This window comes from Balaenoptera ricei, chromosome 6 (genome assembly GCF_028023285.1).
Source record: "Balaenoptera ricei isolate mBalRic1 chromosome 6, mBalRic1.hap2, whole genome shotgun sequence".
Lineage (NCBI taxonomy): Eukaryota > Metazoa > Chordata > Mammalia > Artiodactyla > Balaenopteridae > Balaenoptera > Balaenoptera ricei.
Window position 1 is genome coordinate 2,774,635 of NC_082644.1, and position 21,030 is coordinate 2,795,664.

At 36.5% G+C, this 21,030-nt stretch overlaps 1 protein-coding gene across 7 annotated transcripts in view; it reads right to left on the minus strand.

The window, feature by feature from the left end:
* NEK1 (NIMA related kinase 1) overlaps nucleotides 1-21,030 on the minus strand; it is a 224,020-nt gene that overhangs the window by 13,447 nt on the left and 189,543 nt on the right. For all 7 annotated transcript variants that reach the window (XM_059926738.1, XM_059926733.1, XM_059926735.1 and 4 more), the window contains 6 exons: nucleotides 16,517-16,605; nucleotides 14,892-15,124; nucleotides 8,068-8,219; nucleotides 4,811-5,019; nucleotides 3,665-3,795; nucleotides 3,359-3,491 (listed from right to left, as the gene is read on the minus strand). In XM_059926738.1, coding sequence (XP_059782721.1) covers nucleotides 3,359-3,491; nucleotides 3,665-3,795; nucleotides 4,811-5,019; nucleotides 8,068-8,219; nucleotides 14,892-15,124; nucleotides 16,517-16,605 — 947 coding nt within the window. The remainder of the gene's footprint in view (nucleotides 1-3,358; nucleotides 3,492-3,664; nucleotides 3,796-4,810; nucleotides 5,020-8,067; nucleotides 8,220-14,891; nucleotides 15,125-16,516; nucleotides 16,606-21,030) is intronic.

Consider the following 21,030-nt stretch of genomic DNA (forward strand, 5'->3'; position numbering starts at 1 on the left):
ACTTCCACATGCCATATTATGAGAAAGGCTCCTATGAAATCCAAATATTGTAAAAGTTACTGAGAATGTTTTCAGGCCATAACAGGACTGTTTTATAAAATGGTGTCCAAGATTTCAATTGAATCAGGAATATACAAGTTCCAGATAATGTTTATATTTTATATATTCATTTTGATAAAAATATTTTTTTATATATATAAAAAAACCCCATGTTTTATAGTAATAAACACAACTGACAGACATTTGCAAAGACTAAGACTTGAGTTTTTCACTGCGGTCTATGGACTTAGATTCTTGGAGTCTGACAAAGTATTTTCCCCTTTAGAGGACTCCACATGTTACCCGAGTTTGAGGAACACTGTATCATAGTCCCCTTTTTAAAAGAATCACTGGACATTTTTCTTTTGTTTCAATACCAAAAAGAGCTGTCCTCTGAGTAACGAACATATTTTGTCTCAAGTAATTAGTTAGGTTTCCTGCTTTGCTACAAATCTCAGCACCAAATTTGTGAATTATTTTCCCAAATTGTAGAGACCCTTTGACCATGAACTTTCTGTTCCTACTTCAACTTGGCTTAATATTATATTGCTTGCACTCATTTGCCTGAGGTATTCATTTGCCTGATATGTTGACTTTCCCAAACACTTGTTTCTAACTTAATTTCAGTTTGTTCTGGGTGTGTGTGTGTATATACACACACACACACACACACACATATATATACATTATACTATATATAATGTAGTTAAACCTTTTCTGGGGGAACGAGATGGAATATAAATAAATCTTATAAAAATTTATACTGCCAAAATTACGCATCAACACTTTAAATCCTTGACTCTAGTCTACAAATCATACCTTTAAAGTAATAGTATTAATTTTTGACAAATATTTTTAGAAATGAATTCTTGTTCAAAATATTCCAAATCAGTTTACAAACTAATTATACAAATTAGGCTCATTACTGCATGGTAAGTTACTTAAAAAGATCACATATCATTTATCTTGATTACCCACTTCATTCACTAAACTTGGTTGCAAGTAACTTTAAGCTTTTTCCAAAAAAATTAAATGCTCTCAGAATAGACTTGTATCAAGAAAGACAATCAAAAGAATCTGGTATATAAGCTGTCAGGGAATTTCTGAAAGAGAAGTTTCAAGATATTTTGTGTAATGGAATACCTTCATTAGAATAAGTCTGTATCTCTGCTTTGAAGACACTAAACATTTATTTGGATAAGTACGTTCTTATATTTTTTCCCCAAACTGGAATTATTTTATTGTCCTTTGACATTTTTTTTAATAAAGAAGAGCTCCCTTAAATTTTTACTGATAGGTTTCATAGCAACCACACACCATAAGCATAAAACATGATTCTGTTTGTGCCTATTTCTGATCATCTGAACTACTACACAGTGAAGCACACAGGCAGCACTAACTGCTGGCTTATAAAAAGGACTGGTTTACATTCAATCTGTTCCTTGCTGCTAATGGCCTGAACTACTCCTTGGCAGTTATTCTGTTAGCTTAAGAAGAAAAGTAATGAAAATGCAGTGGGGTCTGAAGCTATAAGAGTACTTACTGGGCTTCCCTGGCGGCATAGTGGTTAAGAATCCGCCTGCCAATGCAGGGGACACGGGTTTGAGCTCTGGTCTGGGAAGATCCCATATGCTGTGGAGCAACTAAGCCTGTGCACCACAACTACTGAGCCTGCACTCTAGAGCCTGTGAGCCACAACTACTGGGCCCGTGTGCCACAACTACTGAGGCCTGCGCACCTAGAGCCCGTGCTCCGCAACAAGAGAAGCCACCACAATGAGAAGCCCACACACTGCAACAAAGAGTAGCCCCCGCTCGCCGCAACTAGAGGAAGCCTGCGCACAGCAACGAAGACCCAACGCAGCCAAAAATAAATAAATAAAATAAATAAATTAAAAAAAAAAGAGTACTTACTCTACCTGAAGATTTTCTAGTTTCAATTTAACGATAACTATTAGAATTTTAACAAGACTTTTACTTCCATTAAAGCAACTCAAGAAACATTTTTTGCTGAGCTTACAGTTAATGTAAATAAGTCTACATAACCATAAAGTTTCTCCCAAAATAAAAAGCATTCTTGAGTTGTGATTTTAGCAGACTTAATTTTTCATGAGTCAAAATGTCAAATATTTTAATAAAAAACCCTGGCTCTGAAATACCTGAACTGAACACCCCTCTGAACACGAAGTCCGGGTCCTCACCAACTCATGCCTACTGCCTTACCGTTTCCATCAGGTGCTCCCGCTGCCTCTTCCACTCTGTCAGTCCTTTCACTTCAGAAACTTTCACTGATTTCCTCCATGTGCCTTACACATTTCACAGTGTCAATCACAAAGACTAATTCTCAACAGGAAGCTCCTAATACAGTCAGTCTAACCCTAACACACATGAATCGCTGGTTTGTTCTTTTCCCTACAAGTCACGCCCTCTACGTTTCTTTCCATTTTTCCCAGTTTGATCTCCCTTCTCTAATTCCTACTGCACTAAAAACATTTCAGAATGAGCACTTCTATGTATAGTTTTACACTTCCTTTCCTATCTATCTGTCTCATCTCCCAAGGAAACTGTACACAACACGTAAGCACAGACCGTGCCCTTCAGTGGCCACAGAAATGAAGTGCCAGGCCCACGGGGGCCTCCATAAACACTCTGAAAACCCACCACAGTGCATGAGATTGGAGGTCATGCGCCATCTGACAGCAAAGGAAACAAACTCGAGGCAAAATGAATCACCTTGTGTCCTGCGACCAGCCTGTCAGAGCCGGGACTGTAACTCTGGTCTCTAGGTCCCATGCTTAGCGCTCTTGACCAATTCAAGGGGAAGAACATTTGTAACTTTAATAGCTTTTAATAAAGTCCTAACACATTCTAAGTGATTCTATTGGTAAATATTTTCCAAATATAAAAATGGTTTACCCTCAAATCACTGTAGATGAACTCTACTTGCTCTGAACAGAAGAGATTACATTTGGTTCTAGTTAGGAGAAATTTTACGTATGTGTCTAAAAATTTAATTCTGCTTCCTTAATAAAAAAGCATTCTAATTTCTAGAGCTGTCCAATAAGGAGGCTTTTTAAAAATCTCATTCAAATGTTACTTGCAAATTAAATTAAAATATTGACTTAAAAGACCAATAAAGCCAATAAAAGCTTATGCCAGAATCAGTCAAAGAGAAGGACACAGTTAATTGCTTAAAAGTACGAGATATAATTCCAATATAGATTTCACCAAAATGCATGTGATATAAGCTCATCAATTTACATTTGTCATTTTATTTTTTGCACATTTATTTAAAATATAAGGATGGGAGGAAATCTTACCTTCTTGATAGGCTCCATCTGCCATAACTAAATGAAGAATCTTGGAATAAAGATGCTGATGTTCATTTCCCAAAAGATTCTGAACTACTGTTGAACAAATCTCAATATTTTCATCTTCATCTTCATGAACAGCCTATACCAAATTTCCAAATATAAATTAATATTTGAATGTTAACCTTCTCTAACTGGAGACTTTGTTTATTATTTATAATGGGTCTACTGACCAATAAAAATCACTGACATTTCACTAGTAATTCAAACAGAGCATATTTCAAAATTAAATGTTTTAAGTGACATTTTACTCACTTTTATTTTCTCGTAAACCTCAAAGAACTTTTCGAAGCCTATTTCCTGCTCTAGGTGAAGCCTTAGTTCCTCTAAATGATTAAAGACACTGTCGTATTCACATTCACTAGTTATCTCACCGTCACTGTTATCTAAAAAACATAAATAAAAAAGAAGACATTTTATGATTTAAAAGACTGAATAAAATAATTCTTACCATAGTTGATTAAAATCCTGTGACACGTGAATATTGTCATTGAGATAGACTACTTGTACATTCAATATAAAGTTTCTGTCATTATAATACTTGTCATTTATATAGGTAATCAATGTACATATATATAAATTTGTCTTAACAGGAATGTTACTTTAGAAATCTTTTCTTTTATAGACATAAACAGTAAGTCAGGTTAGAATAAAAACTTTTCCAAGAGATGTCAGTGAATTTAGCTAAAAAAAAAAAAAAAAAAACGGAAAAAGCATACCCATATGTTCTGCACTGAGGCAACCAACTCTATTTTTAAAAACTTGATATTAAACATGGGGCAAAACATGAACGAGCATACAGATGACCTAAGATGTATATCATAAAACTTGGAAGGCACTTAAAAAGTATTATAAATGCTTTATATGTTTTATGTCATGTACACGCCCAAGGTAATTTGAAAAATTCTAGTAAAAAAAAATGAATGCAGAATCATTCCTTTTCACATTACCTCTTCTTCTCAAATAAATTGTCATTTAAATACACAAATTTTCTATGCATCTTAGGGTCAATGATATGAACAAGGAACTGTTTCCAAACCAAAAAAAAAAAAAAAAAGTGTCAAGGTTTTAAAAACTCTTTCAGTTTAACCCTGCTGGTTAAGCACCGTATGTGGAAGCCCTTTGTAAAGCATAAAGGGCTAAGAAAACTAAGTTATTATCTTTATTACTAGGAAAGTAAGTCAAGAAGTGGAGGATAACAGGATAAAAATGCTTCAGAAAAGCATTTCCATACTTCAGTGGAAAAGAAATGGGACAACTACGTATGGAGACTTTGTGAAAAGAGAGAGTGAACGCCAAGTCAGCGACGCAGAGCAGGCTTCAGCCTCACTTAAGGCTGGAAGGGGCTCGCGTTGGAGGCCAGGAAGAGACACTCTGCTTGCAGTGTGGGCCAGCACGCACCCGAGTGCCACTCCTCGTTGAGAGCGCTCCCGCTGCTGGGGCTGTCGTCCTCGTCGCCCGCGTCCGTGCCGGTGGCGGCCTGCTCCGCGTCGCTGGTCCTCAGGCCCGACCCCTCCTCCTCGCTGTAGTCCTCCCCCGGCTGCTCTCGCAGCAGCTGCTCCATGGAGGCCTGAAGCGCTTGTAAGTCTGTGTCAGCCTCTTCAAACGCACTGAGAATTAAAAATTAAATGGAGCGTTACCAAAACTTTACCTTTCTGAAATTTTACTTCAACTCAATATACATGCGCTCCTTTCTACGTAAAAGTACTCGTGGTGGGTAAAAAGAAATCTGAAAAAACACACAGTTTTTAACAAAGGAAATGAGGATTCACACAATTGATAAATAAAGCACACAACACATCTTCTGGAATACATACGCCCGAAGATGACTTGTATAAAATGGTCCTGATTTGTCAGAGAGAATCATGTAACTATCAACATTATTAATTCCTTAAATTTTGAAAGAATGTTTCAATATTGAAGAGCCAGACTAAATATTTTTCTTTCATGTAGTTCCGAAGGTTCAGCAAAATCTTGGTGTGGATGTGCGACAGCTGTGCACCAGACTAACTGTGGGGGTCTTGCCCTCCAGGCACTGCCCAGAGTATTAATTCTACTTTCGTGCAATTACAGATGCTGAAATGAACTGATTTATGCAAGTAATATCTTACATTCGTATAATACCTTAGTTATTAAAGCTGTTTATCCTATTTAAATTTTATCCATACAAAACTCACTTTAGAAACAGGGAAACTATGAATCAAGGTGCTCAAGTGACTTGTCAAGGCCACATGGTCAATAAATGACAAAAACGAGACTGAGATTTAGGCCTTCTGACCACGTCTACAAGACCCAAGAACCACACTCAGCGGCTCCATTCCTCCGAGGAGCTGCTTCTTGCTCCCTGGGGCACGCAAATGGAAAAACTTGGAGACTAACAGTTAATTCGAGTTTTAGATACATAAAGTCCTCTGAAAGATTAGGGACCCCCAGTGAGGATTTCAATAGTGGAAAAGCGATATTAAGCAGAACACAAGGCTGATGAAGCCCTTTCTTAAAGTTTAGACTCTAATTGAATACACAAATACTTACTGAAGAACTAAAACATAAATATTATTATGCGAGACCTCATACAAAATTTTCATTAACAGAAAAATAATTTTTAATGTAGAAGTATCTTTATTTTGTACATATGTGTACAAACTCCTACACTTTGACTTTGCAGCAGTTAAAGAAAAGTAAACATCATCTAAGTAGAATGAGAAGGACAGTGTCTAATCTTTTGGATCATCCTAGGAGCAGTTAGCTTAATATTTAATTACCAGACTTACATACCACGCACATCTGCTAGGTGCCATTGCTATGTGACTAGGCATTAACCTGTTGGTAAAATCTTCCTGGAGAGGAATTAGTTTCCACCACAGATGGTATTAAAGCTAGTGGGCTGCTAACTATGCCAGTGTCAGAAAAGTGTAAGAGGATTAATATCTTTTTATGAAGTGAGCACTCAAAAAATTGACTCAGATATTTTAAACCCTGGTCCTGAATTTTCTTTTTAGTAGGTTTTCTTATTATATGATCATAAGTAAAGTTTGGATCAAAAAAATGCATATTTTCCAAAGAAAAATGTCAAGTGAAATTTCCCTATATGCATATGGAGTAACTTGAAAAAAACTTAGTTTTCAAATTTAAAAAATAACATTAAAAGCTTCTAACTTAAATTTTAAAATAAAATTCTGTCATCAACTCGTTATTAAAAGAATGTAAGCCACAAATAAGCTATATTCACTCAGATAAAAACTGATGACTTATAAAAACTTTGAGGAAAAAAAACTGTTACCAAGGATTTTGTCAACCACAGAGGTGCTGAAATGTTGTCCTGTTATCCAACAGGCTTAATAAAAATACAACGTAAAGTGCTTAATGACTACAGCCAAGCAGAAGAAGCAAGGATAAAAAAGTAACTTTTCCTCCAAATTTTGAGGGCACCAGCAAAAATCTACAGAACTCTATGGGGGAAAAAAAATGTCAACCTTTATTTTATTTATTTTTTTGGCCACGCTGCGTGGCTTATGGGATCTTAGTTCCCCAATCAGGGGTTGAACCCGGGCCCTCGGCAGTGAGAGCATGGAGTGTTAACCACTGGACAGACAGAGAATTCAAAAGTCAACCTTTGAAAGATAAAGTTTGGCTAGAAATTTAAAAAGAAAGGGCAAGCCTTAAGAAAAACAAAAACAGAAAATAAAATGCACCAGATGCAGTGCCCGGCTCAAGAATTAGAGGGAGAAAAATCATGAGACTGATATCATGCTTTCAATTAGACCAAAACACACATTGTTTCTATTGAAAGGCAGAGGTAAAAAGGAGAAACTTAAATTCAAACAAATCAAAAGATAAACCATAAAAATTATAGCATTTTGCAACCTATTTTCCTGGTGACTTGAATACACTTCTTGAACACTCTGGTTTTATTTCCCCAAAAAGTCTGTAACATTTGTCGGATGGGCTGAGAAGGCCGACTGATATCAAGGAAGGTGAAGGGGTATTACTGTCTAAGGAGCTGCCAGTTACCAGCTCTTCCAGGAGTGTTGGTTAAATTTTCCTCTGGAATTCTAGATTCCTCAGGCATTAATAAGAAGGGAATTTTGTGAAAGCAGTTAAGTGCAGAACTCACGTGCGAGCATGTGCGCACACATACACACACACACACACACACACACACACACACACTATTCCACCTGCTAACTCCCCACTGCCATGGTTTTGAAATCACAGCCGGCAGGAGACAGATGTGGACGGAGCTTTCTAGCATCTTCCTGGGGCAGAGTAGAGTAGTGAGTCCTTCAGTTTCCCACTGCAATCCCTGTACCATGTGGCATCACACTACCAAACAGTCATTATCCTGCTGAGGTTCACTCAGTTAAGCACCAGCCACATCAAGCGTTGTGATGGGTGCTCAGTGGCCAGTAAGACAGAGAACACAATGGTGACCCTGTCCTTACATTCCTCAAGTGGCATTAAGTTACAGTATTTAGAGGCAGACACACATATCAAAGTTTACTTGACTGTACTTTAAATACATTGTAAAAAGTTAAAGGAGTAGTGCAAGGTCAGCTACAGATCATGTTTAAAAACTGTGGGTGAGTCTCCATCTCCACAACATGTGTAAATTCAGAAATCCTGTTAGTGTCGGTATCTACGAATGTCACCATGCTCACATGTCCTCAGAGTCGGAAGGTCCTTCCTTCACACGCTCATCTTCCATTTCATCCAGTTCGAGATTGTCCTGACGTCCATCTCCGACAATGGGGATATCCATTAGTGTTCTGAACAGCTTGGAGAGGTCTGGAAGTGAACATGTCCTCAACATCTATAAAAAGGCAACCGATATCTTATTAGGAGTGAGATAGTGAGAAAATTAAAATGAGAGAAAAAATTAGAAAATTGGAGCTAATAATAATTTTGTTATTTATATATACACATCGATCATCCATTTAAAGCTAGAAGCTTCAGGGGCGACTTGCCTAAGCTGAGAACCTACTTCTCTTGAACTTCAGCTCAGTATTTTTTCAGTGATGAAAGTAAGCTTGCGAGTTCTGCTTGGGTTTCAATGTGAAGTGGACTTTAAAAGGTAAGGAGGGTGTTTATCTGGGGTGTGCACATGGAGGCAGCTGGAGCTGGGTCAGGCCCTGCCACCCCTCGGCCACGGCACCCCTCCTGAGTCTTCCTCTCACTTCCCGATGTCCAACGCGCTCCGGGTATTTTTGCCCAAGCTTGGCTAAGCAGCACCCGACACAACTGGTGGCCCTTAGTGTCCCTTTGCCCTAGCAGATGCTGGGTGGCCAACAGCTTAGAGTGGGGCCTCCAGTTAGTGCAAAGAAGAGCCCCCTGGGGCCTCCCTGAGCAGCGGCCTGTGAGCAGCGAGCGCCTTTCCCACCAGAGAGGACGGCTGGGAAGATAGGCACCTCCAAGTTCACGCTGACAGCACCTGGAGCGGCAGGGTGAGGAAGAGCCCAGCACACCGAGATGAGACAGCAAAACACGGCGGAGGTGCTTGGAACGTGAACCGCGTTGGACAAGACCAGGATAAGAGGGACAGCCTCTGTCCAGCACCCTTTCCACAGTTGGAACGTGACGGACAGACAGGGCTACGGCACACACATCTACAGAAGTCAGTCTCAGGGCTGGTCAACCCTAAAGGGATCGGTAAGATCTGAAACGTGACTCCTAAGGCCCCGATAAGAACCCAGCACCAGATGGGAGACTGTGCAGAACACACAGTGTTTAGCATATTAATGAAAATGTATATACTTGGCCAATTTTATTGGTACAATCTGTTTTTGAGAATAAAAAGGAATAGACTTCTATTATTTGAACTTAATTTACATATCACAGCACTCAAGAGAAAAATATGGTGATGCACTACAAGATGGTGCAGATACACTGCCTGGTTAAAGCACTTAACAATGGTACTGTCAGCAGAATTTACGCTTGACTTGTTTGTTATCTGAATGGTTTGAGCCACATATATTATAAACCCGGGGTATGCAAAATACGCAGCCACTAACAGTCTACCCAGATACATGCTAATCGATAAAAATAAATAGCATATACGCATTGTATACCTAAATACAAGGGGACTACACAAAAGGATACAATATTTTTTAGGCTGAGATAAATTTTAGCCCTGGTAAAATCATCTCAATTCTAGTTTATTCCTGTCATTAATTAAAATAAACTTCATCACCTAACATAAAATAATAGGGTTAGAAAGAAAATTCAAGTGGTCTGTACCTCTGGGAATGGGTTTACACACCCAGCAATCCAACAGTTCCCAAAGGTCCTATATTTAAAATCCTAATGTTCACAGTCTTCCCTGACAGACTGTTAAAGTTTTAGACAGGATATTCATCTTCATAAGAAGAATTTTATATAAGAACACTTCCAGTTCTGTAATTCTGAGTCTACTAGATTTCTTTCATATTGTTTAAATAATATTCTATAGTTTGGACATTAATAGAAAGAAATCCTCCTGAAAATAGCTATTAATCCAGAACATGTTGCCTCAGATCTTACTTCATTTATAGTCAGACTAATTTTTTCCAAAATTTTTTGTAGTATGATTATTTATGCAGCTAGCATTTGGTACCATTATAAATCAAACAGGAAACCAATGTTTTAGAAAACCTTAAAACATTAAAAAAAATGCAGTTCCTTTAGATCTCTCACTGTTGGTTCTATTTTTTCTCAAAAATGAAGACAACCACATAAAGAATGAATGAATTTAGTAGTAGTTGCACTAATAGAACTTCACATGAAATTCTACTTAATTCTATCAACTCAGTTTTTCATCTGTAGTATTTTTAATATAAAATTATATGTTAGTAATCCCCTGGCTATACTATAAAATAGTTTATGATGAGCACATTTGTTTAGCTTCTGCTTACTGCAATTCAACTGTAACACTACACCCTCAAAATAGCTTCTACAAATACTTGCTCACTTCAACCCATAAACAAGGTTAAAAATGGACTTAAAACATTAAAAAATTATGAACACTTACCAAAGGCAAAAATTACGGACATTTTCTAAGAATTGATATTTTAGCAAATCAAAACAAGACATTTAAGGCACTTGTGTTATTTGTGAATTGTACATTAATATTTACTTTCCCCCACTCTGCATTTTCTATAACAAGAAAGTAAATTCTCCAGTTTTCATAGAGATCAGTCTTCCACTCTACTCCCCAAATGAGATCACTAGGTCTCATCTTTACACTATTTCATCCTGACCTATTACAAATTTACCTTCAATAATCTTCATTTATGTGTTATACTCTCAATTTTATTAAGTCACTCTGTTACAACTGCCTTATGAAAGCTGCCACTGTATTTATGGTGTTTCTTGTCAGAAACAGTGCAGTCCAGAAGACAACGTAAGTCTAGATCTAGCAGAAATACCCTTTCAAAGTGAAAGTGAAATTAAAATGTTTTTAAATAAACAAAAGCTAAAAAAAAATTATCACCAACAGGGACACAAGAAGTGTTAGAGAAGTTCTTAAAGTCATAGAAAAATAATACCAGATAAAAATTTGAATTCTACACAAAGGGATGAAGAATGTTGGAAATGGCTAATATGTAGATATAAAAGACTTCCTTTCTCAATTTTTACTTTCTGTGAATGATAATTGAATGTTGAAAGCAAAAACAATAGAAATGTATTGTGGGATTTATAATACATGCAGAAATAAAACACATGGCAACAATTCCACAAAGGACAGGCAAGAGCAGGGGAATGGAAATGTACTGTTGCAAGGCTCTGATGCTATTCGTGACACAGTACAATATTTGAAGGCAGACCAAGATAAACTAAAGATGTATACTGAAAACTGAGAATGACCATTAAATATTTTTTAAAGTCTACTTTATAAGCAAATAGTAGAGATTAAATAAAATACTAAAAATACTCAATTCAAAAGGGAGAATAAAAGTAAAAAAGGAATGAAAGAAATAATGAGACAAATAGAAAACAAATAGCAAAATGATAAGTTTATCAATCATATCATTTTGATAATATATTGAAAATTACACTAGATATAAATGGTCTAACCTCTTTAATTAAAAGACTGTCAGAATGGTTAAAAAGCAAGATTCAACTATATGACAACTACAAGAAGTCTATATGAAATAAGTATGATTAAAAGTAAAGGATTTAGGGACTTCCCTGGTGGCGCAGTGGTTAAGAATCCGCCTGCCAATGCAGGGGACACGGGTTTGAGCCCTGGTCTGGGAAGATCCCACATGCCGTGGAGCAACTAAGCCCGTGCGCTACAACTACTGAGCCTATGCTCTAGAGCCCATGAGCCACAACTACTGAGCCCACGTGCCACAACTACTGAAGCCTGCGTGCCTAGAGCCCGTGCTCCGCAACAAGAGAAGCCACCGCAATGAGAAGCCTGTGCACCACAATGGAGAGTAGCCCCCACTCGCCACAACTAGAGAAAGCCCATGTGCAGCAAATACCCAACGCAGCCAAAAATAAATTAATTAATTAAAAAAAAAAAGTAAAGGATGTAAAAATATATACCATATAAACACTAAGCATAAGAAAGATAGAATGGCTATGTTAAAACCAGGCAAAGTAGATTTCAGAACAAGGTGACAGGATCAGGGATAAAGTGAGTCATTTCATAATGATAAAGGGGTCAATTTATAAAGAAGACATAAATATTATTAATTTACATTCAATTGACTGGAAATGTCAACAGTGCTTTCCCAGTAATTGATAAACAAGTAGAAAGAAAAGAAAAAGGATACAGAAGACTTGAAAAACACTATTCCAGAGTGACACTTCATAACAATAAATGTATCAATTCACCCAGAAGAGAGAACAATACTAAATTCTTATTCACTCAATAACAGAGCTTCAAAATACATGGAGCAAAAGTTGACAGAACTGAAAGGAGAAATAGATAGTTATGCAAGTATAGTTAAAAATTTCAATCTTCTTTTCTCAGCAACTAATAGTTAATGTAGACCAAAAAAAATCAGTAAAAATAAAGAAAACGTGAACACCACCACTGGACTTAATTCTTGACATTTACAGAACAATTCACCCAATGACAGAAGAATCTATACTCTTTTAAGGAGATCTGTTAGTAGTAGTGGCTGCAGCAAAGGAAACCGGAGAGTGACAATGAATGCAGAGGAAAACCAGGAAAGATGGTACGCAGGATGCCTACAGATAAAATGATTATAAAAGAAGGGTGTACACCAACTCTGTTGAAAGAAGAAAAGTCAAGAAAGGTGAGAGAAAAAGGTACAGGGAACTTGATAATGTACCGGTAATTGGTGATTTTGGCAAGAGCAGTTTCAGTGGAGAAGTGGGCTGACAACCACACTGGAATGTACTGGGAAGTGAGTGGCAGGGACACTGCAAAAATACAACAAAGAGAAGTGGGCTGGGAGCGGGGGAGGACATGTGCTTACGGGAAGTTTGCCATTTATGATGGGACCTGTTAGAGCAGGTGTCCTGTGAGAATGACCCACCACAGAGAAAGACGTTCATGACGCAGGCTGGAGGGCAAAAGTAAAGGAGTGACTTCCTTAAGAAGGTGAGGGAGGTTAGGATCCAAAGCTCAAGAAGGATTTCCTTTAATTAAAAAAAAGGACAAAAGTAGTATGACTTAACATTAAAAAAAAAAAAACTTTTAACAAAAATCTCTGTAGGAGGTTAAATTACCCCATTTTAGTAAACGGATTATATAAACGCTTATAAATAGTTTTCACCTTTTCTTCATGATTCAAAGCCACCATTATGAACACTGATTATTTACTATTTTGGCACAGTGATGAACTCTCATGATCTCAGAGATTTATGGGATAGGCAGGCATGGCTTTCTGTCCTTGCCTTAAAATCATTATAGACTGCTTTGATTTTCCAGAGATTTTTCTTGTCCCCTCCCTCTACATGAGATCTGCTTTGCTGTACGTAAGTCCAGAGTAAGTACTTCTACAGAACTATTAAGGCTGAACTAAGGTCATGAAAGGAAATCAAGTAATCAAATGTATTATTCAGTTAAAAGTCCATTCACTTTTATAGACAGCAGTAAGTTATTAAAAAGCTCTGGGATAAAGACAGCTATACATACACCTTTACTACAAAAGTAAATACATGAATTATATGGTGATACTTTTCTGCCCACCAAGGATACACTAAGTTTACACCTTTGAAAATCTGAATGCTATCAGATAAGTGAGAGAATTTAGCAGTCTCTGCATTTAAGAAAATCATAAGAAAATATTCCACAAAGTAAAAACATATCCACCCGGAAAATTAAACTGAAAATCAATTTTTCATTTAAAAAATATTTAAAAAATAGTTAAGGACAAGAGAATTCAGGTAATTCATTCATATGCAGAGTTAAATATATGAAAAATGTTCAACTCACTGGTAAAAACAGAAATATAAACTTTAAAGAGTTGATACCATTACTCATTCATTAAATACACAATTTTTAAGTAAATGATAATAGTTGGTGTTATTTAGAGTATGAACTCTCACATACTATTTATAGCACTATACACTGTTTCTTGAAGGAAAATCAGACATTATACAATATACCTTTTTGAATTACACTTACAGAAATTTATTTTATGGAAATAATTGTGGATATGAACAAAGATACAGACGAACGTGGTTATAACAACAACAAAAATTGAAATCTAAAGGCCCAACAATAAAAACAGATTAAAGAAAGCATGACATAGCAGAACAATGGAATTTGTTGCCATTCAGGAGGATATGAGAGAATATTTGACAATATGACAAAATGCTGTTTTTGTGATAGTAATATTTGTAATAATTTTATAATATATACTAAATAGAAAAGCAGGTTACAAAAAGAGTATGCATAATATCCTATTTTATTAAAAAGTTACATATATGTAAAAATTACATATATGAAAAGTAATAAAATGATATGTGATTACTTACATTTCTAAATTTTCTATAATGTTCTAATCTCTTAATAAGAAAAAAATTGGTTACATATTTTTAAAACAGAGAGTGAGAAAAGATAAGAGGTCTGGAAAACTTTTACCAGAAAGTGCAGATGCACATCTACTAATCTTTCTAGGTACAAATTAGGCAACACGGCACTTCTATCCCTTTAAGACATAACGCTCAAGCTTAGTCTAATACTAAAAATGGAATTTGGGTTGGGAATGGGAAAGGGGACAGAAGAAGAGGGTGTAAGAGGGACGTTCTGCTCAAATAAAAGTGGACCCTGTGAAGAGGCCCTGCACATGGAGCCAACGAGGCGGCCTTTGTCCTAGCTGTACTCCCAGTGGCAATTTCTTTTCAGTATTGGGGAGAAGATGGAGGGTTTTTCTTGTTTCTGTTTGTTTTGAAGAGTGTGTTTTCATGTGTATGTGTTTGTTTTTAAGGGATTAAAACTCAATATTATAGCTTATCAAAGAAAAACAGAAAATGTGAAATGTTATCAAATGGGTAACGTTTTCCACTTGAGGAGCATACTTGCCTTTGGGTTGTTTGCATCAAATAGACCAGTTGAAAGTCCAATCAGCAAGGAACTCTGTTTTTTATTTCTTGGTGGTGAACCACAGTGAGGTCGAAGTGGAGAGGATTCTTCTAGTGAACAGAGGACTGACTGGACTTGAGAGGCTGCTTTCAAGTGTTTATGGAAAAATGGTTCTGGTTGCATAGATTCATCTACATCACCCTCAGAGTGTGGAGAACCATCCACCCCAGGTTCTGTGGAATAAAGGAAAGATTATATGACGAGTCTATACAGTACTCAACGTGCTAAGTGATACTGAAAAAGTATACTATTTAACATGAATCATAGCAAAAACTCCATGAAAAACAAAATCAAATATATATGCGATTTTATTACCTTATAAATAATCTTTAACCAGGTATGTTTTATTTTCAGAAAGGAGATTTAACTTGTTAAATTCTTCCATTATAACAGAAGTTCAAAAATGTGACACAAAAGCAAGGACATGTGAAAAAGTACTGTTTAAACACTCAATAGCTCCAGGTTATCTTTGTTCCTATAGGTTAGATATTAAAAAATTGTACTTCTTATATTTTAATTAACACTATTAGAAATAAGAAGACCACTTATTTAATGTCCTGAGATACTGGCTTAGCTTTGGCAAGCAATTCTTTTTGTTTTGAACATTCAGTAAGATAACTGACCAAAAAGTTACACTGCCCACATTGCCAAACAATACAGGCTTATAAATGCAGAGTCCAGCAGCCATAAAAAAGAATGAAATTCTGCCATTTGCAGCAACGTGGACCTGGAGAAAATAATGCTTAGTGAAATAAGTCAGGCAGAGAAAGATGAATACTGTATGATATCACTTATATGTGGAATATAAAAAATAATACAGGGGCTTCCCTGGTGGCACAGTGGTTGAGAGTCCGCCTGCCAATGCAGGGGACATGGGTTCGAGCCCTGGTCCGGGAGGATCCCACATGCCGCGGAGCAACTGGGCCCGTGAGCCACAGCTGCTGAGCCTGCGCATCTGGAGCCTGTGCCCCGCAACAGGAGAGGCCGTGATAGTGAGAGGCCCACGCACAGCGATGAAGAGTGGCCCCCACTCGCCGCAACTGGAGAAAGCCCTCGCGCAGAAACGAAGACCCAACACAGCCAAAAATAAAAAAATAAATTAAAAAAAAATAATACAAATGAATCTATGTACAAAACAGAAACAAATTCACAGGCATAGAAAACAACCTTGTGTTTACCGAAAGGGAGAGGAAGCAGGAAGGACAAATTAGGAGTATGGGGTTAACAGATACACACTACTGTGCATAAAATAGATAACCAACAAATATAGCACAGAGAACAATACCCAATATCTTGTAATAACCTACAATGGAATCTAATCTGCAAATTAAAAAAATGAATCACTATGCTGTGCACCTGAAACTAACACAATATTGTAAATCGACTATACTTCAAAAAACATAATAAAAAGATAAATGTGGAGTCCAGTGCTCTATGCCTATTATATTTTTTAGATAATTAAGGTCAGTGGTTAGCAATGCTCTCCATTAATATATAGTCCAAATAGAACAGGTTAGTGCTAACGACCTTCCAGAAAGTAATCAGGCCAATACAGCGATGCTCACCTACATGAACTTCACTAAGGTGATCCATGCTCCTCGGGGCTCCATCTTCAGAAACTTCATTTTGCTGAATGGTGATCCTATCTTCCAACCTGCCACAAATAGAAACACCAGTTAAAAAAACATGGCTTACTAGAAATAAAAACACTCTCAAATACAAAAGAGTGGAACACAAGTTCACTAGAGCCCTGTGATCCCTCTTCCGAATACTCTTCTCACTTATACACACACTGTCTCTTATAAACACAATCCTACGTTTCAGCCGTTCAAACCTTCACCAGTCACACTCATTCACAACAACCAGGCTCAACATTCTCATCCCAGTGGTTCCCAAAGTGCGGCCCCCTAGACGTCAGCAATACATGGAGACCTGTGTAAAATGCAAATTCTCAGGCCCTGCCCTAGTCCTGTGAGTCAGGAACTTTGGGGGATAAGGCTGAGACAGTTGTTTTGAAATGCTGCAATGTTTGAGAACCACTTCTGTAAGCAATCAAAATGCCCCTTAATATCAGAGAATAGAAAGCAATGATGATATATACTATGAAATATTATGCAGCTATTTAAAAAATGAAGTAGAGATCTGTATAACCAGATACGGAATGATAAGATATATTATTAAGTAAGCAATTTTCAGACCAATTTATATTAAATGGTGTTAGGATTTGAAAAAATGCTGGGTAGCACAGTAAAAGGAATAGAATAATATGTATAAAAACGTTTTAACCCTTAAAGGGAATGAACTGATTTATGTAAAGAAGAACTCACAATTTTTATCTCAATACATGCTGGGAACTAAATTGATGTATTCCTTTTTTAACAAAAATGTAAAAACTAGAAGAACATGTTCCAAAAGTTGCCAGTAATTTATTTCTGGGGTTTTTGTTTATAAGGCAGTTTTAATTTTGCTAGTACTTTTTAGTCCATTTCAAATTTAAATAATTTTTTTACTTTTTCAGTTTTAAATTTTGAGCAATTTTCTATTTTTATTTCTAAAAGTTTTGCTTTATTTTTAATCATACAAGTAATACATTTCTTCATATGAAATGTAATGTTCCTTGGTTCCTCAAAAAGTGAAACATAAAATTACCATATGCTGTGGCAATTCCACTCCTAAATATATATACTCAAAAGAACTGAATACAGGTGTGCAAACACAGAATTGTACACAATGTTCATGGCAGTACTATTCAAAAGAACCAAAAGGCAGAAGCAACTCTGGAAATGACCCACCATCATCTGCTGAATGTTGTCAACTGCTCAATGGATAAACATATAGGGTATATTCATGTAATGGAATATTATTCAGCTATAAAAAGGAATGAAGAACTGATACATCCTACAACACAGATAAGCTTTGCAAACAGTATGCTAAGTAAAAGAAGCCAGATGCAAAAAGCCACACACTGTACGGTTCCACAGGAAATGTCAAATCCAGAATAGGCAAATCCACAGAGATAGAAGCAGATCAGTGGTGCCAGGGGCTGGGGGAGGGGAACAAGGGGAGTGGCTGCTTATGGGCACAGGGATTCCTTTGGGGTTGAGGGAATGTTCTGGAACCATATAGTGTCAAACTGTACACTTTAAAATGATTAAAATGATAAATTTTATGTTATATAAATTTTACCTCAATTAAAAAAAAAATGATGCTTTTAGGAGTCCCCTAACCACTCAATTCCCAGTTGCCTTTACTGTTATCAGTTTTGTGTACATCTTACCATACTTTTCCATTAAATTTACATATATATATATTCACTTAAGGATATATAATAATTTTAATAGGATTATCATAGCATTATTCTAATATATGGAAATGCTTTTTATTCAAAATAATTTTATTCTGTTAATCATTCAATATTTTGACATATTTCCATATTAATACATGGAGCTCCGTTTTATTTCAGTGCTGCGTACCCATTATGCGGTATACTGAGAAAGGAACAGTATTTTTAGCTACTTCCATACTAATGATTAGACTATTTCAAATGATTCCCTATGACTCTCCTGCATAAACATGCTGGTACAGCTTTGCATCCATGTCCAAGGCCAGCCCACCGCCTGCTTTCACAGATAAAGTTGCACGGCAGCGGCCATGCTCACCTGTTCATGTGTTACCTACGGCTGCTTTTGCAGAACAAAGGCAGAATCGAACAGCTGCATCACAGACCGTATGGTCTACACGGCCAAAAAAGTTTACAATCTGGCCCTTTACAGAAAACATCTGACAATCCCTGTTACAAGCACAGCAAAGGAAGGAACTTCCAATTACTTTTTAAGAAGGGAGATAAAAAGAACACCAAAATACGACAGTGATTTCCCATGACGAAAGGGAACTACAGATGACTCTCCAGAGTACTAATGCAAAAGTGCTAAAATGAAGCATTAGCAAACAGAAGTACATTAAAATAGTAGTACATCATGGCCAAGTAGAGTTTACTAAGGTATGCAGGATAGTTCAATTATTAGGTAACCTATTAATATAATTCATTATACCAACAGATAAAGGAAAACAATTATATGAATGGTTCCATAGATACCGAAAGGTCATTTGACAAAATACACTCCTGACTTTTTTAGCCAGTAAAATATGAGTAAATACTCTGAGCTAGAAATTATAGTCATGCCTAACGAGGGTTAACATTAGAATCATTTCACTGAAATGAAGAACAAGGCAAAGATAGCCCTATTTCCAATATTTAACACTGTATAAAGGTACGAAGCAATGCAACTGGAGAGAAAGAAACGAGTGTTAAAAAAAACTGGAAAGACATAAAGCCATCATTATTTTCATATGATATGACTGTATATCTGAAAAATACAAAAGATTCAACTGAAAATTTATCATGAACAATAGTAGATACCAATAAGATGGTAGGGTACAAAATCAATATAAAGAAATCCACAGCTTTCATATATACAACCTTCTAGTTACCAGATCTCACAGAGGAACAGGCACCATTTATAACACCAAACAAAAGATAATAAAGCTAGGAATAAGCTTACCCATAAAAGCACAAAGCCCAGATAAAGAAAACTCCCAACCTGATCAAAAAACAAGGCCTATTCTGTTCTTCTCGGACAGGAAGAACACACACAGCATGTTCACGTCCCTGTATTAATTTATGAATTCAGCATCCCGATAAAATATAAACTGGTTTTTTTTTATGTGAGGGAAGGTGGGCTAAATTTAATAAATTCTAAATTCAGATGAAAAATTATACAGGCAAGAAGAGCGATGAAAGTGAATAAGCCTTACATGATCTTAAAATATCTTTTACATTTTAATTAAAACAGTGTGTACCAGCACACTGAACAAAGATCAATGGAACAGGAAAATAAGGTATAAGCATGAACCTAAATAATTAAGAAAATTCAGTATATATTAAAAGTGGCATTTTAAATCTGTGCAGGAAAGGTGGGCTCTTTAATAAATGGAGTTACAACTGTGTAGCCATCTGGAAGAAAAACCGAATCCATGGACACCAGGATAAATTCCAAATAGATCAAAGTGGTAAATATAAGAAGCGCCTACATGAAAGTACCAGAAGAAAAGATTAAAATACTGTTTGATAACCTTAGAGAAAACAAAGTTTCTCTGAATAATTATCAAAATCCAGGTAAACATGACAATGTAAAAACAAACAACCAAAAAACTTCTGCATGGCAAAAAAATAAAACATAAGTGACCAACGGTGAAAAAATAGTTACAATTCACATAATAACCAAGTATCTCTAATATTTAAGGAGTTCTTACCAATTTATCAAAGACCAAACAACCAAATTACAAAAATGGGTCAAAGATGTAAACAGGGAATTCACAGAAAAGGAAATACAAATGTGACTTAAACATCTGAAAAGATGTGCTCAACTTTACTTATAAAGAGATAAACTAAGACCCCAAACTGAGATACTACTTTTTACCTATCAGACTGGCAAAAATCAAAAACTTTGGTAATAAAAGTTTGGCAAGTCTGTGGGGAAAACAGGAGGTTTCATACATTCTTTCGGAGTGCATAAACTAGTACAGTCCCTGGGGAGAATAATAATTGCATTTATAAAATCATACTTCTTCGTCTCTATCCTCCAGAAACACAGTAGTCCCCCCTTACTGACAGGGGGATACAGTCCAGGACCCCCAGTGGATGCCTGAAACATGGACAGAACCGAACCATGTTTTCCGTTCATGCCTTTTACCCACAAATTTAATGGCTTTTCATCTTAACTAAGCACCTATCACACCCTGTAGGTGTAACGTTTACAGTTTGAGGTTCGACAGCAAAACTAGCACAGATTTCCTTTTCCATCTTCACAACTTCACAGGTAGAAGTTTCATTCTTAACATAGGCCTTAGCAACCTCAGGTATACGATTTTCTTCTTTCTTTGTTAAGTCGAGAACTTTCACCTTTCACTTAAAGGAAGCATCTTGTGGCTTCTATTTGGCACATCCGAACTGCCAGCATCACTACTCTTGAGCTTTGGGGCTGTTATTAAGCAAAACAAGGGTCACATGAACACGAGC